Source organism: Mytilus trossulus, chromosome 2, assembly GCF_036588685.1.
Source record: "Mytilus trossulus isolate FHL-02 chromosome 2, PNRI_Mtr1.1.1.hap1, whole genome shotgun sequence".
Taxonomy (NCBI): Eukaryota; Metazoa; Mollusca; class Bivalvia; order Mytilida; family Mytilidae; genus Mytilus; species Mytilus trossulus.
Genome location: NC_086374.1, coordinates 88,631,108 through 88,650,018, shown reverse-complemented (window position 1 = coordinate 88,650,018; position 18,911 = coordinate 88,631,108). Strand labels below are relative to the sequence as shown.

The 18,911-nt window shown below is 33.5% G+C and overlaps 1 protein-coding gene across 2 annotated transcripts in view; it reads right to left on the bottom strand.

Annotated features, from left to right (window-relative positions):
• Nucleotides 1–960: 960 nt before the first annotated feature.
• The window catches only part of LOC134708281 (amine oxidase [flavin-containing] A-like), a 64,460-nt gene continuing 46,509 nt past the window's right edge, over nt 961–18,911 (bottom strand). The window contains exons 11-13 of one of the 2 annotated variants that reach the window (XM_063568695.1): nt 7,848–7,945; nt 4,522–4,633; nt 961–3,055 (exon numbers count right to left, since the gene is read on the bottom strand). In XM_063568695.1, the coding sequence (XP_063424765.1) occupies nt 2,885–3,055; nt 4,522–4,633; nt 7,848–7,945 (381 nt within the window). In that variant the 3' untranslated portion in view covers nt 961–2,884. Of the gene's footprint in view, nt 3,056–4,519; nt 4,682–7,847; nt 7,946–18,911 lie in introns of those variants that run through there. The other variant, XM_063568696.1, reaches the window with a different exon arrangement.

Here is an 18,911-nt window from a genome sequence, read left to right as displayed (position 1 = left end):
GTCAAAACTGCCCGATGGTAACGATGGAAACACGAATGCAATACAATGTTCAAAGATGCATTCCCGGTGACATTACGATGGTGAGGATGGTGATACGAACTCAATACGAACCCTCAACATCGGACGCATCTTCGGGGATTTTTTAACATGTTAAAAAATTAAGAACCCTTCCCGAAGTGGTCCCCGAAGGCCAGAAAAAGTGGCCGATGGTTCTACGATGATTAAAGATGGCACTACGAATAGCCCGATCTGGAAACGATCAGTCCCGATTTTGAAAATTTCCATAATCGTGTTGCCATCTGCGTAAAAATCGGGACAGTGTGACGCGGGCATAAAGCAAATAAGTTCAAAGAGGTGTAACTACTAGAAAAAAAAACTGAATCGTAATTTCCCGTCGATATGCACAACTACATAGTATGTCATTATTATCTGAAAAGTGTTCATGGAATTCTGTTGTGTGATTTGAGAGGAGTTGCGATGACAAAACTTTGCATTAGTACATTAAAGTAAATAAGTTCAAAGGGGCGTAATTCCTAGAAAAAAATTTGAATCGTAATTTCCAGTCGATATGCACATCTAGATAGTATATTCTTATAGTACATTGAAGCATATAAGTTCAAAGGGGCGTATTTCCTAGAAAAAAAATTGAATCTTAATTTCCTGTTGATTTGCGTAACTACATAATATGTCCTTTTCATCTAAAAAGGTTTCGTGAAATTCTGTTGTGTGGTTTGAGAAGAGTTGTAATGACAAAAAACAGGACTGACGGACGGACTGACGGACAGGTTAAAAACATTATACCCTGCGCAACTTCGTTGCGTGGGGTATAACAACTGTATCATTATGCATGTATACAATGTCAATTTATAACAATCAGAGTAAACTTTCATAAATAAACAATGAAAACTTAGTGATTAAAATGATTTTAGAATAAATATTATATATATATACAATGTCAATTTATAACAATCACAGTAAACTTTCATAAAAAACATTAAACATTTTAAAAAGTATTCGGAATAACAATTTACTAAATTTTAAAAAGATCATGTCAGATTACAAAACTTATTTCTAGTCACTTTGTATAACCATTCACCAATTTGCAGATGAAATGATAGTAGCTGACAACGGGCAACTGATTTATTCAATTAGGGCATCCCAACAATATACATTGTTATTTAAAAAAAAAATCTTTGATCTTACTTACTGATCATTTTCTTTCACAGCGGAGTTGAGTGATATAAAATTATCGCTAAAAACTAAGGGGCACGTGGTGTTGCTTGTGAAATTGACATGAAATTGACCATGTTGTCATGGGTAAAAAAGCGATAAACATATTGATTTTCTCGATTGAGCAGGGACGGCAAAAGTGCCACAAGCAATCAAGTTGAGATGATCAATGACAATCTATAAATATTGCATATGGCGTAACATTCTACTATTTTCATTGGATATAACGATCACGTGTTACAAAGGTTATTTTACGTATCCGTAGCATTGTTTCTATTTTTACATATATTGATGCTATGTTTCTATTTATATGTATATCGGTGGTCAATATAAAAAAAATCTTGCTAAATTTAGATTTATGGCGTCACACATAACAACCACAGTGAAAGCGCTGCAGCAGACAAAATTTGCAAGTTTATCACTGGATATTTCAAGAACTTCATATGTTAAAAGCAGACGCTAAGAATACAAGAAAGCTAATGCAACAAGCTATGAAGCTGTCATTAAAAGCTATTGATTTTTTCAATAACATGTTATTATTCTTGCAAAATACAATTTAAAAATACACAGAAAGAACATTGAACGCCATTTTCCTAATACAATATTTACATGTATATAAAAATTAAGGACTTCCACCCAGTCATTACATTATATATGGAGCTGTTATATTATATTGACACTCCTAATTCTTCCTCGGTCAATTTAATCTGAACAGGTTCATATACAAGGTATTGACCTCTTCAAAAGTCAATAATTAATAAATGTGCAGTCAACTGAGTCCCTGTTGTAGTATATGATTAATTTGATATTAGCTGACAACTGGTAATTTATTTATTCGATTATTGCATCTCAACAATATACATGTATATCCAGTAAGCTGAATTCTGTATTGTAAAGAATTAGAGAAATATAGATTCTACCACTGTATCGAGTGTGATACGATATTTATCCACTCTCGACAGTTAAATTTTCAAATTTAAAACGCGAGGATCGCCGGGCGTTTTGAATATTTAAAATTTAACTGTCGAGAGTGGATAAATATCGTATTACACGAGATTTGGTGGTAGAATCTGTTTCTCTAATGATTTTCAAACAATATGCAGGCAAACGTATTCCTTCTTTTCGAATGATCTTCAATAAGATGTGTTATTTCTATGTGACGTTATCAGGCATGGTCGCCTTTTTCATGTCGTCACAATAGGAAATTCAGAAGAAAGCAAGAAAATTCGACGTCATACGTGGTTTAAATTTTTTTATACAATTGGCGCAGAAAGGGATAAATTGACGAAGAATGAGAGAAATTCATTTCCAAGTTAATGTTTATGATCGAGTTTCAGTTGTCAATTCTCTATCATTAACAAAAAGACTCTAATTTACATGTAAAAAAAGAAAATAAAACATGTTAAACAACTAAATATTCATATAAAAATCTTGATTATTAGAAAGCACTTTTAACAACTAAAATAATAGAAAAACAAAGGATATATGGGAATCCATCCATCTCATTACATGCCAAGCAAAAAAATAGACAAAAAGCAAAGGAATGGTGTCTTAATTGCTGCTCTTCATCACAAAGTCATACGCCTATTTGAAAAAAAAAATTAAGATTTTAACTGACTTTTTTCTGATTGTCATTGCATTAAGAAAATAGAATTTATATCAATTTCCACAAGAAAACAGCACAAACACTGATCAGTCCAACAGTTACAGAATAGAGTAATCCTGTCACTGAAGGTAACCAATTCTCTATCCAGTCTCTCTCTACAACCATTGGTGGCTCTTCTTCTATAACTTGGATGGCCTTCCCTTCTTTTCTCTGTATCACCTGTCATATACCAACAAGAAATTTAATGTATCTTTGATAATGTGTTCATAAAGCCTTTCATAGTTATATATAGTTTTATACCTGTTGTTTAGTGTTTGTTGTTTATTGATGGTGTTCATAAGTGTTTCTTATTATTTTATTTATAGATTAGACTCCTAATCTTCCTGTTTGAATTGTTTTACACCAGTCAATTTCAGGCCCTACATGGCTTGCTGTTTGATGTGAGACATGGTACAGTGTTAAAGGCAGTAATTTAACCTATAATTGTTTCCTTTTTACACATTGTGGTGGAGAATAGTCTTATTGGTACTCATACCACATCTTATTTCTATTATATAAACATAAACAACCACGTCTATGTAAAGCAGTAACTAAAGGGTTGACTAAACTGGTTTAACAAAATATGGTCAACCCTTCACTTTATAAAAGCCTTGTCACACCTATTTGAGTCGTGAGTAGATGACCAGGGTTCTTGGTCATAAAACTTTACTCAATAATAGGAGTACAAACTTGGTGGTTGAAACACCAAAATCCAGTTCATTGATTGGTTGATTTCATTGAACTATTATGACAAAAATAACTGTTATTTGTGTACAGAGGATGAAAGCATATCACTGTATAGAAGGATTGAATGGGGTACCCTACATGACGATAACACTAATTTATTTATGTACAGAAGATGCAAGCGTATCATACAAATATATTACTCTAAAGGATAGAAATGGGATAGCCTGTGGTCCTGGATCACTGCTCAACAGTTACTAAGAGCAAGGCGAAATACAACCTCATGGTTTCTTCAATTGGATGTTAGGATGATGTACCGTGTGATTATGTCATCTTGTCGTATAGCAGGAAATATTTGTAATGTATTTTCAAATGAGAATTAATTTACTTTCATATGAAAAGCAAATTTTGAATAATTTAGCAAATCTAATCAACACATTATTGATGAAAATCCTGAATCACCAGTTAATTAATTATGATGTAGATATATTTCTTTTTTATAGAACACACACATGCGTAGAAATTCAGTCCTGTTCATCCCTGATAGTTATTCGTGTGAATTGTATTGGGCCTAGCCCTGATTAACAAAGTATGTGATTGGATCAGGATGACAGGCTAGGAAATGGGATACCCTTCATGATCATTATTAAATTATGATTTTTCATGAAAACATTACTAGGATTGACACTAATGATATCTCAAAAATAGGATGGGACTAGTTATGATTGACAATAAAATAGTGTATGCTCACTTTTGCTTACAGTTGGTAAAAGGGGGAATTTGATGCTTGACTATTACATTTAATCCTACAGTCAAAGGGCCATTAATAAAATTACATTTTTTGATTTTTTGTAAAACTGGGAATGTGGAACCAAAAAAAATGAAACTAAATCCTAAACAAATAGGACAAGGGTGACACAATATGACAAGTTACAAAATAATATTTTTTCAAAGTGACAGACCTCTTTAGCTGCTCTGTATCCTGCCTGAATTGCACCATCCATATATCCTGCCCATTTGGTTGCTGTTTCAGTTCCAGCAAAATGAATTCGTCCGTGTGGTTCTTGCAAACATCTTCAAAAGTTAGTTAAATGTTTACACTCAATTCCCCTATTGGAGCACCTGTTAAGCAGTCAATAGACATATGAGATATTCCATAAAGTTTCTGTGCTACCCTTTATAATTTTAGATTATTGTTGATCATCTGAACAATATTGATTTCTCGCTTGAGCCGGTACGGCGAAATCGAGAAAACCAATCAAGTTGAGATGACCAATGATCATCTGTTTATGGCTATTTTACCTATGACAACGTTGTCAATTTCTTGTCAATTTCATTAGCAACGCCACGTGCCTCCTCAGTTTCTATCATTATTTTCCATCTCAAGTGAGTAGCATGATATGAAAAATTATCACAAAAAATATCAAAAGAAAAATGAAAATATCGATAAACTTATTTATAGCATTTTTTTTTCTTGTTATGAGAGGATTGTATATAGACAACTTCTGGGATTCAATTGTTTCAGTCTTTGATCTATGAAAGAACAGCATTCCAGTACTGTCCCTAACTGATGCACAAATATTTAATCTGTTCAATGGTAGAGAACTCATGTTATTGTGGTTCTTTTAAATTCTCCAATGAAAGTATGGGTGTGAACACTTTATTTCCATATACACTTTTTTTTATTTCAAGGAGACACAATTCCTATCTAAATGGTTGATAGTCAGTGATTTTTTTTTTCAACTTTGCTATGCCAATACAGGTATAAACCATTTTTTGAAGAAATGAGGCTTTAGGTCACTGACAATGCAATTTTCAATAGAATATACAATTCTTAGGGACATAAACCATAATAAATTAATTATCAACATATATTTTTGAACTCATACAAGACAAAGCTGATTATAATTAATCATTTTTTCAGACGAAACGCGCGTCTGGCGTTAATATAAAATCTTGATCCTGGTATCTATGATGAGTTTATTTGCAACCACTGGGTCGATGCTAATGCTGGTGGGGATTAATTTCCCCGAGGGCATCACCAGCCCAGTAGTCAGCACTTATGTGTTGACTTAAGTTATCATTGATATGTTCATAATCATAAATTAACTGTTAACAAAACTTTAAATTTTTGAAATATTAAGGCTTTTCTACCTCAGGAATAGATTACCTTAGCTGTATTTGGCAAATGTTTTAGGAATTTTTGGTCCTCAATGCTCTTCAACTTTGTACTCTATTTGGCCTTTTAAACATTGGTTTGAGCGTCACTGATGAGTCTTTTTCAGACGACACGCACGTCTGGCAAAAACATAAAATGTTGATCCTGGTATCTCTGATGAGTTTAATTGATACAAATTACTTAAATATCCTACATGAACTACATGAAATGTAGCCTTGAGAATGGGTGCAAAGCAAAGCAATTCATTTTTTTTGTATTTCTTAAGGACATATTTCCTTTACAATAATTATTATATAGTCCTATAATATAAGACTTCGAAGGTGCATTCAACCTTTTTTATTGGATATTTTTTTTTATTATCAATGTTGAACTTCGAGGTTCAACATTGACAGTAAAAAGAAAATATGTGATAAACATATTGGTTGTTAAAATGATATTAACCTTCGAAGTCTTATATTATAGGACTACTTTACAATAGACAACTTTTGAGTTATGTCCTTCACGGGAAAAGTTCATCAAAAATGCGCTCCTTTATGACATTTTTGACATTTTTACTCTTTGAGTATGTTTGTTTTGTTCATGCATCGTTGACAATGGAATGGAATTTGGTGCGACTGTCATACAAGTGAGAGGTTTAGCTAGCTATAAAACCAGGTTCAATCCGCCATTTTCTACATTAGAAAATGCCTGTACCAAGTCAGGAATATGACAATTGTTATCCTTTCGTTTGATGTGTTTGGACTTTTGATTTTGCCTTTTGATTTTGGATTTTCCTTTTTGGATTTTCCTCGGAGTTCAGTATTTTTGTGTTACTTTTTATGACATCATTTACAATAAAGAGGAGCTAGGGGACCACTTGTATCCCTGCACTATTAACAGGGTTGGCAAAGTATTACCCGCCCTGGAAAACCCGGGTTTTCCCGGGCTGGGCAATACTCCCAGAAATTGGTAATAGTGGGTTATACTGGGCAATATGATTTTTTATGCTTATTTTAACACTAAATAGTAAAGACTTGGTACAGTTTCATAGTATAACAGCTAAATATATACTTTTTATACAGATAACCATTGACAGTAATTTCTAGAAGATTGAAATATCAATTTAATTCTCTTCTCTATTAATTCTATATGTAGGCAGAACAGAAGATTTGTACATTTGAAGATACTTTTTTAATTACCATGATTACCAAACATTGTTTTAATAATCCAAACTTTGAAACATGCATTTTATTGCAGTGTTAAGTGACTTGTTAATTTTAATTGTTGTACATTCATATTGCTAAATAAACACCCTAAAGGGTCATGCCAATAACACGAATAACACTTGAGTTATAAGCCAAAAACTGCATTTTACCCCTATGTTCTATTTTTAGCCATAGCGGCAATCTTTGTTGGTTTGCCAGGTCACAAAACACAATTTTTAAACTAGATAGCCTAATAATGATTCTGGCTATATTTGGTAATATTTGGCCCAGTAGTTTCAGAGGAGAAGTTTTTTGTAAAAGTTAACTAAGATTTGAGAAAAATGGTTAAAAATTGACTTTAAAGGGCAATAACTCCTAAAGGGGTCAACTGACCATTTTGGTCATGTTGACTTATTTGTAAATCTTACTTTGCTGAACATTATTGCTGTTTACAGTTTATCTCCATCTATAATAATATTCAAGATAATAACCAAAAACAGTAAAATTTCTTTAAAATTACCAATTTAGGGGCAGCAACCCAACAATGGGTTGTCTGATGCATCTGAAAATTTCAGGGCAGATAGATCTTAACCTGATAAACAATTTTACCGCTGTCAGATTTGCTCTAAATGTTTTGGTTTTTGAGTTATAAGCCAAAAACTGCATTTTACCCCTATGTTCTATTTTTAGTCATGACGGCCATCTTGGTTAGTTGGTCGGGTCACCGGACACATTTTTTAAACTAGATACCCCAATGATGATTGTGGCCAAGTTTGGTTTAATTTGGCCCAGTATTTTCAGAGGAGAAGATTTTTGTAATAGTTAACGCCGGACGCCTGACGCCAAGTGATGAGAAAAGCTCACTTGGTCCTTCGGGCCCGGTGAGCTAAAAATTGATCATAAATTTATACAATGGCCTAGTTACCTGCCCATAGTTGTCAGTACACCAGGTGGCATATTAGAAGAATAACATCCACCAGAAAATTCTTCAGCCATCCAATTTTTCTCTAAATAACCTATTGGCTGAAAAATAAATGTTCAATTTAATTTGTATTACACAATATTCTTCTTAAAGGACATATAATTGTTATTCAACAATATTTTGTCAAGGTCTTATGCAGACTTTGGCAAATGCGATAACATCAAATATCGATAAAATATAAAAAATATATAAGAATATATGTATGATTCCCTTTAAGACAACTATCTACTAGAAATTAAAGAACCGTAGTGAGCACGCTCACATACCCCACGTCCCAACCTTGTCATTGGAGAAATTAAATAAGTGTAAGGAAAAAAATTTGTATAAGAAAAAATATTGAATAATATTTTCCTGTCAATATGCACATCTACATGCATAGTATGTCCTTATTATTTACAAAATTTCATGAAATTCTGTTGTGTGGTTTCAGAGGAGTTGAGATGACAAACTGTTGCAGAAGTACATTGAAGCAAATAAGTTCAAAGGGGCGTAACTCCTAGAAAAAAAAAAGAATAAAAATTTCCTGTCGATATGCATATCTACGTATAGTCCGAGATTACTCTGACGTCCGACGGCTGTTTAGCCAGACAAGCTGGGGCCGTGGGACGTCAGAGCTTGTCCCATATCAAAAAGTGGATATTTGCCCACCCAAAATAGATGCGCTACTTCCTCGCTTTTGAAGCCGACTGAGGGCCTTGGAATTATATAAATCGGGCATCAATCTCTTCAGTTTTCATTTATCTCTTCATTTATGTAAGTTTCACCTACCTGCCAAACCTTTCATTTTCTATATTTTAACATTTTTCACAGAGACTCATGATTTCTCCATTTTTGACTTTCACTTTCAAATGGATGTCAAGTTACGAGAGATTTCGTGGCCCCGAGACTCAAATATGCAAATATTTATATTTTGTTACCTCCTATTTAGGAGATCGATGAATAACATTTAGAAGCAACCACGTTTTTTCACCTCCTTTTACAGGAGATCAGTAACTAGCATTTAGTTCCAACCACAATAACAATCGGTAGCTCTCGGACATTTAGGTAACTTACAGTGTAAATGAACGAGATGTTACATTATGGTCATTTGCACTGTTTTCTCGTGGTCACGTGATAATCTTTGAAAATGAAAGGCAACATGGAGAAATCATCGGTCTCTGTGAAAAATGTTAAAATATAGAAAATGAAAGGTTTGGCAGGTAGGTGAAACTTATATAAATGAAGAGATAAATGAAAACTGAAGAGATTGATGCCCGATTTATATAATTCCAAGGCCCTCAGTCGGCTTCAAAAGCGAGGAAGTAGCGCATCTATTTTGGGTGGGCAAATATCCACTTTTTGATATGGGACAAGCTCTGACGTCCCACGGCCCCAGCTTGTCTGGCTAAACAGCCGTCGGACGTCAGAGTAATCTCGGACTAATCTACGTAGTATGTCCTTATTATCTACAAAGTTTCATGAAATTCTGTTATGTGGTTTCAGAGGAGTTGAGATGACAAACTGTTGAAGTAGTACCTTAAGGCAAATAAGTTCAAAGAGGCGTAACTCCTAGAAAAATCAAAGTGCTGGATAGCACCTCTGGAAAGTTTGCAACTTTAGCTGTGTATTATTCCAAAAATGTTATAGACGTGTATTATTTCAAATATGTATTTCATCACAGCTTTGATGTTTTAAACTAAACCATTGTCTCATCAGTAATTATCAAAAATCACTTTTTTTATGTTTATCATAAAAAGTTTTGATATTTTCTCATGATTGCAACCTTAAACTGTCATGACTGTAGATCTAAAATAATGAAATATACATGCAGAAAGCGCTGTTAATTTCTTTAAGTACCAATGCCATGTCAACTTCAAGGGCCTGTGAATTAGTATGTTTCTAATGGTTTAGGTCCTTCATATTTGTTTTTAGTAAATTAACACGCAATTTTGTTTGTTTGAATTGTTCCACATGTTTCATATCGGGGCCTGTTAAAGCTTTCTACATGTATATGGTACAAACATTTCTCATTATTGACGACCTTTATTGTGGCCTATAGTTATTAATACATTTTCATTCTTTGAACTCTTTTGGATAGCATTGGTTCTTTGCAACAAATACTGCATCCTTACTTATAAATAAGGCAGTTACAGGTAACTTAAATCAATAAAACTGTAAAGAAAGTGAATTTATATTAAAGGCTTTAATCAAAAATAGGGAACATGTCCATGCGACTCAAATGATGCCCTCGCTAGCATTAACGTTATAAACTCATGAACTGTAAATGTGACACTACCAAAATTTTTACTTGATCTGAATTATGGGTTAATAAACATTGTGTATTCATTCTAATTATACAGTATTGTGCAATAGAATTGTAAGATCTTGACATTTGTTTTGTGTCAGAAACCAATATGTTATGTCAACAATTTGATTGCAATCCAAATTCAGAGCTGTATCAAGCTTGAATGTTGTGTCCATACTGGTCCCAACTGTTCTGGGTTCGACTTCTGTGGTCGTATAAAGCTGTGCCCTGCAGAGCATCTGGTTTCATTGTAACAAAGCACAACCCTATCTAGAGCAGTATAAATCCACAAATTCAAACTTGATCAGTGTTTGTGGTAATGAGAATTGTGTATAAGTTTCATAACATTTGGTTAAGACAAACTATACTTAGAGAACTTAAATTTCCAGCAACTTTTCTAGAATGGTACAAGTTACGCAACAAAAATTCAAACTTGACTTGTGAATTGTAGTTATAAGCATTGCGTATCAGTTTCATACAATTTGGTTCAGGCAACCTATTAAAAGTAAGAGAACAGAAACGAATTTTTGGATATATACAGAGGTACTTATAAGTAAGGGAAGAATGTAAATACTTACAGAAGAACAAAGATAAAACTCAATACGGTGGGAGCATAACAACAGCAGTATGACCACATGAATAAAAGGTTTATATACGCTACATTCTTATTTTTTTGGTTGTAAGCCATTCGTTTGATATATTATGGTAATCATTGCCTCTGTGTTTGGATAACAAAGCAATTGAATTTCTATTTAAATAGGGCATGCTTTGCACATGTTTGTATGTAATCTATATAAATTTTGAGGTGAAATGCAGCCTTTAAGCCAAAGGGTACACATCATCATAATTTCATGAACCTTAATCATTTCTACAGCACTTTTCTTCATACCCTGAGCTATGTTACTCAAGAAGTAGATGCTGACCTGGTTGCTTTTTATATGGATGCTATATGATACGAATTTGCGATAATACACCAGAGATGGTATAAGTATAATGATGTAAATTATTGGAAGGAGACTGAAGAAGAATTGACGTTGGTCAATGTTCTTCTGCTGTCAGTTTGATCCACTTGTGTATGCTGGACGAGTGAAGGCCCTTATATCCACATTGGAATGTATTTAATTTAATAAATTACGAAATTAAAAGTTTTCAAAGTTTTTTTGGCATCAAAACCTTTCGATCGATGTTTAGACTGGCAAAAAACAATGCATTTTAAAATTATTCTTTTTATGAAAGCCGGTACCGTATTTACCTGTACTCGTCAATTACTGAGACATTGGACATAACACATAAAATTATCGAGTATTTTATATTCTATCACCTGTGTTTTGTTTAACCAACCATTATCACTTGTCAAATTATCCGACGGCTTGCCCCTCATTCCCGATTCTTTCGATACTCTCGGGCTTTTACCACGTTTACGTACGTACATAGTAAACAGGCAAAGTAGAGCGGAAAATGTTCATTCATGAAATTTTCATGAAGGAAACTGATGCAATCTGGCGTAGATTTCTTGTGATTTTCTCTTCAGCGTATGGCAGATCCGCGAAGTAGTGTTTGAGATACTCATTTTCAAAATGAAGTTAAATTCATCTGAATCGTCGGTGAACATTCAATTCTTTTTTATTAAATATTCAGTCAAATTAGAAGTTAATCAAAATTTTAAAAGAACCTTCCAAGAATCAGTATTCAATCACTATTACCAGTACTAAATTATCTCGGATCAGAATAAATGGCAATAATCTGTCACCATAAGTTTGAGGCCGATGGCTATGGAAAGTAGCAATAGCAAGCTATAGCAAACTTTCCAAAAATGGACTCGTAATTTCCCATCGATATGCACATCTACATAGTATGTCCTTATTATTTTGAAAGGTTTCGTGAAATTCTGTTGTGTGGTTTGAGAGGAGTTGCGATGACAAACTGTTGCAGTAGTACATTAAAGTAAATAAGTTTAAAGGGGCGTAACTCCTAGAAAAAAAATTGAATCGCAATTTCCCGTCGATATGCAAAACTACATAGTATGTCCTTATTATCTGAAAAGGTTTCATGAAATTCTGTTGTGTGGTTTGAGAGGAGTTGCGATGACAAACTGTTGCAGTAGTACATTAAAGTAAATAAGTTCAAAGGGGCGTAACTTCTAGAAAAAAAATTGAATCGCAATTTCCCGTCGATATGCACAACTACATGGTATGTCCTTATTATCTGAAAAGGTTTCGTGAAATTCTGTTGTGTGGTTTGAGAGGAGTTGCGATGACAAACTGTTGCAGTAGTACATTAAGTAAATAAGTTCAAAGGGGCGTAACTCCTAGAAAAAAAATTGAATAGCAATTTCCCGTCGATATGCACAACTACATAGTATGTCCTTATTATCTGAAAAGGTTTCGTGAAATTCTGTTGTGTGGTTTGAGAAGTTGCGATGAAAAGAAACAGGACTGACGGACTGACGGACGGACGGATGGACAGACGGACGGACGGGTCAAAAACATTATACCCTCCGCAACTCGTTGCGTGGGGTATAATAAAATGGTGTTAATATAAGATACTGTATGATTCCCAATAAGACAACTATCCACTAGAAATAAAATGGTGTAAATGTAAGATACTGTATGATTCCAAATAAAACAACTATCTACTAGAAAGAAAATGGTGTAAAATGTAAGATACTGTATGATTCCAAATAAAACAACTATCCACTAGAAAGAAAACGGTGTAAATGTAAGATACTGAATGATTCCCAATAAAACAACTATCCACTAGAAATAAAATGATGTAAATGTAAGATACTGTATGATTCCCAATAAAACAACTATCCACTAGAAATCAAACAGTGTAAATGTAAGAAACTGTATGATTCCAAATAAAACAACTATCCACTAGAAATAAAATGGTGTAAAATGTAAGATACTGTATGATTCCAAATAAAACAACTATCCACTAGAAATAAAATGGTGTTTATATAAGATACTGTATGATTCCAAATAAAGCAACTATCCACTAGAAAGAAAACGGTGTAAATGTAAGATACTGAATGATTCCCAATAAAACAACTACCCACTAGAAATAAAATGGTGTAAATGTAAGATACTGTATGATTCCAAATAAAACAACTATCCACTAGAAATAAAATGGTGTTAATGTAAGATACTGTATGATTCCCAATAAGACAACTATCCACTAGAAATAAAATGGTGTAAATGTAAGATACTGTATGATTCCAAATAAAACAACTATCCACTAGAAATAAAATGGTGTTTATATAAGATACTGTATGATTCCAAATAAAGCAACTATCCACTAGAAAGAAAACGGTGTAAATGTAAGATACTGTATGATTCCAAATAAAACAACTATCCACTAGAAAGAAAATGGTGTAAATGTAAGATACTGTATGATTTCCAATAAAACAACTATCCACTAGAAATAAAATGGTGTTAATGTAAGATACTGTATGATTCCCAATAAGACAACTATCCACTAGAAATAAAATGGTGTTAATGTAAGATACTATATGATTCCCAATAAGACAACTATCCACTAGAAATAAAATGGTGTAAATGTAAGAAACTGTATGATTCCAAATAAAACAACTATCCACTAGAAAGAAAATGGTGTAAATGTAAGAAACTGTATGATTTCCAATAAAACAACTGTCTGAAAAGGGTCACTCTGGGACAGGACAACAACTGAATTAAAACGGTTATTTGGGACAGGACAATTACTGAATTAAAGGGATCACCTGGGACAGGGCAACTATTGAATCAAAGGGGTCACTTGGGACAGGACAAATACTGAATTAAAGGGGTTATTCGGGGACAAGACAACTACTAAATAAAAGAGGTCACTTATGACAGGACAACTATTAAAATTATGGGGTTAGACATGGTAACTGTATCAGAGTGGTCAATAAGAACAGGAGAACTTCTTAATCACAAGGATCTCTAAGAACAGGACAACTACTTAATCACAAGGATCACTTGGGACAGGACAACTATTGGAACTACAAAGGTCAATTGGAACAGGTCAACTAGTGAATTAAAATAACCTTTGAACAGGACAATTGCTGAGTTAAAGGGGTAAATTGAGACACGACAACTACTGTTATTACATTCCTGAGTCATTTGGGTCAGGACAACTACTGAAATTTCAGTGCTCATTTTGAAATTACACGGGTCATTTTGGACAGAAGACTACAGAATTACAGGGGTTATTTGGTACAGGACAACTAATGAATTACAGGGGTCACTTGGGACAGGACAACTTCTGAAATAACAAGTGTCACTTAGGACAGGACAAATACTGAATTAAAGTTGTCACATGGGACAGGACAACTACTGAATCAAGGCGTCACTTTGGGACAGGACAACTACTGAATTAAAGAGGTCACTTGGGACAGGACAAATATTAAATTAAAGGGGTCATTCGGGGACAGGACAACTACTGAATAAAAGAGGTCACTTATGACAGGACAACTATCAAAATTATGGGGTTAGACATGATAACTGAATCAGAGTGGTCACTAAGAACAGGACAACTACTTAATCACAAGGATCACTTGTGACAGAACGACTATTGAAACAAAGGTCATTTGGGACAGGAGATTACAGAATTACAGAAGTTATTTGGTACAGGACAACTAAGGAATTACAGGGGTCACTACAACTTCTGAAATAACAGGGGTCACTTAGGACAGGACAACTACAGAATTTAAGGAGTCACATGGGACAGGACAACTACTGAATCAAGGCATAACTTTGGGACAGGACAATAACTGAATCAAAGGGGTCACTTGGGACAGGAAAACTACTGAGTCAAAAGGGTCACATGGGACAGGAAAACTTCTGAATTTAAAGGGTCACTTGGGACAGACAATAATTGAATCAAAGGGGTTACTTTGGACAGCACGACTACTGAATCAGAGGGGTCACTAAGAATAGGACAACTACTTAATTACAAGGGTAACTTGGGACAGGACAACTACTTAATTACAGGAGTCACTTTGGACAGAACAACAATAAAAAATATGGGGTTCATTTGGGACATGACAACAACTGAATTAAAGGGGTCACTTTAAACAGGACAACTACTGAAATAAAAGAATCAATTGGAACCGGACAATTATTGAAATCCCTGGAGTTATTTGGGACAGGACAACTACTGAATTACAGGGGTCACTTGGGACAGGACAACTTCTGAAATTACAGGGAACACTTGGAACAGGACAACTATTGAAACTACAAAGGTTATTTGGAACAGGTCAACGAGTGAATCAAAATTACAATTTGGACAGGACAGTTGAATTAAAGGGATCAATTGAGAGAGGACAACTACTGAAATTACAAGATACATTTTGGACAGGACAACTACTGAATTGCAGGGGTCACTTTGGACAGGACAACTACTGAATAAAAGGGATCACATGGGACAGGACAACTACTGAATTAAAGTGGTCACTTGGGGACAAGACAACTACTGAATTACAGCGGTCACTTGGGATAGGAGAATAACTGAATCAAATGGGTCACTTGGGACAGGACAACTATTGAATCAAATGGGTCACTTGAGACAGGACAACTACTTACTTACAGGAGTCACTTGGGATAGGACAACTACTTAATTACAGGAGTCATTTGGGACAGGACAACTATTGAAATTATTGGGTTCATTTGGTACATGACAACAATTGAATTAAAAGACAGCTACTGAAATAAAAGAATCAATTTGGACAGGACAACTTTTGAAATCCCAGGAGTTATTTGGGACAGGACAACTTCTGAATTAAAGGGGTCACTTGGGACAGGACAAGTTCTGAAATTACAGGGGTCACTTGGGACAGGACAACTATTGAAACTACAAAGGCCATTTGGGTCAACTAGTGAATCAAAATTACTTTTTGACAGGACAACTGAATTAAAGGGATCAATTAAGAGAGGACAACTACTGAAATTACAAGATACATTTGGGACAGGACAACTACTGAATAGAAGGGGTCACTTTGGACAGGACAACTACTGAAATTTCAGGGCTCATTTGGGACAGGACAACTTCTGAAATTACAATAGGGTTATTTGGGACAGGACAACTACTGAATAAAAGGGGTCACTTGGGGACAAGTCAACTACAGAATTACAGGGGTCATTTGGACATGACAACTACACCACTTGGAATAGTAACAAGCAGAAAATGACAGGGTTAAATATGTATAAAGCATTTAAACTTAACCATTGTTAACAAGGTGCTAGGAGGACATTTTTCTGATGGACTTAACCTTAATTTTAATTCTTTATGATTTTTGCTTTATTTCGTTTGAATGGTGTCACTTATTGCTCAAAATGAATGGAAGATTTGCTCATCTAACTTTGGTAAACATCAAGGGAGACGATTCGTTCTCTTTTAAATAGGTTTCACTTACACATTTATACAAATTTGAAAGTTGACATCACAAGGTACTAATATATGGAACAAACTGATAAACTCTTCAAAATTCAAAACTTATGTTTAAGAAATCATCAGCTAGGGCAAATATTTAAAATATTATAATTTATACCAGAGCAATATAAATTTGAGAAGAAATAAGACACAATTATTTTTTGGCTAAAGCGTAATGACTTATATAAAATATATTTAAAGCAAATGGATGTAAAAGAAACGTGTTTGGTCCACAAAGGGTACCAATCCTGCATGACAAATTATCTAGCTTATTTTATTCATCCCTTAATTCACATGATTGTAAAAACATTCTAAAAATCATTATTTTAAGGGCAAGTAGGATTTACCAGAAATCTCTAATGGAAGATAGTTATAAAATGTTTTAAAACATCTATTCATTTAATAGATTATAAAAAGTTGTGCTTATTAACTATTCATCATTTTTATTATCCAATCCCATTTCATGAATAAAAATAAACACTTAGCGTTACAAAGGATTAAATTTGATTTAAATCCCACTTGTGATCATGAAATATTAGCTGATAAATGCGTCAATATTTTGATATTCAGCAAAATAAAAAAAAATGCAATACATTTCTATTTTTCTATAAAAGCTGCCTTTTCTGCACCTACATTATAAAATTTTAATTATAATATTATTATTATTTTTTTTCATATTTATTTATATATATTAATTGCATTTGGAACTGCAAAACAAGTCTGTCTTTGCAAGCCAGGAATTCCAAGGTGTTTATTTAACAAACCATTACTACATTGAAACTTGGTAATAGCAGAATAGGATTTTGGCATGGCTTCTTGCACTAAATTCATTTTAATGCTTGTCATCTGCAGCTCTATCAATATACAGCATCAAATCTTAGGTAAGAATTATTTCCTATTATGAAAAATGTCTACAGAAATTTCTAGGTCAGTTTTCTCATTCTATAAGATGTTACTACAGATTTTATTTTAAGCATATTATTCAAATTTAATTTACTTATTTAAATATTTCCAGTGGAAATCTGAACTTAACTGAACTGAATAAATACAAGTTAAGGTCCACATTCAATTCAATTCAATAAAATTGTTGGAAGTGATTATTGTCCCTTACTTATTTTATATTATACACTCAGAGAGTTCTACAGAAGAAAAAACATTGCTAACAGGTTAGCTCATGGTTCTAATGTAACATACTGATTTTTTTCTCTCAATAAAATTGCATTTTTAGAATTATCAAAAGTTATCAATTACATTACTTAATTTACATTTAAAATACTTTTGTGCCAGAACTATATTATCAAATAACTAGAGGGTCTAAGGAGTATGTGTTGATAACTTTTGTCTTTGTGCATATGAAACACAACAAAGATGAATTTATGACAAAATTGTGTTTTGATGATGCTGCTTACAATTATTACAATCTATAATGAACTTGGCCAAGTAGTTACAGAGGAGAAAATTATGTAAAAATTTACAAAAAGGAGTATGTTTGCTAAGGGCAATATTTGGCCCCCATTATAAAGTTCAATGTTACAAGACAAAAAATGTTAAGTTGACTTAAAGACATGTATGAAAGTTAAATAGAACTGTTTTTTTCAAAGTTTAATTCTAACACGTTGATTTTTACATCCCAAAACGGTCAATATAAGATATTTTGGTAAAATTTGGCAAAATCAGCCAGATTTCAACCAAATTTAGGACCAGGAAACAAAGAGTGCAGGCGTCGACAAGCTAAATACTCAAATAATAATCTGAAATGTCCTCACAAACATTATTTTAAAAGATCTTTGTTGTTGACATATGTGCTCTATGTTTTCTGTCCAATAATCAATGGAAATTTACCCATTTTCATTTATTTTTTCATGGAAAATCAATATGAGCACCATATGCGACGTCAAAATGAAACGCAGGAACGTAAATTTTCAACAAAATGGCTTATTATCTACATGTAACTAGTCACTGTATTAGCTTTAATTTATTGTGATATTATATAAGGTCAATAAATTTTTATTTGAAATTTACAATAAAATAGGGGGCTTTTTTAGGACCTTACCGAACCTTAGTCTAACTCCTTTACAAAATTTATGAAAATTGTTAAAAAGTGACTATAAAAGGCAATAACTCCTTAAAAGAGGGACGAAAGATGCCAAAGGGACAGTCAAACTCATAAATCTAAAACAAACTGACAACGCCATGGCTAAAAATGAAAAAAACAAACAGAAAAACAATAGTACACATGACACAACATAGAAAACTAAAGAATAAACAACACGAACCCCACCAAAAACTAGGGA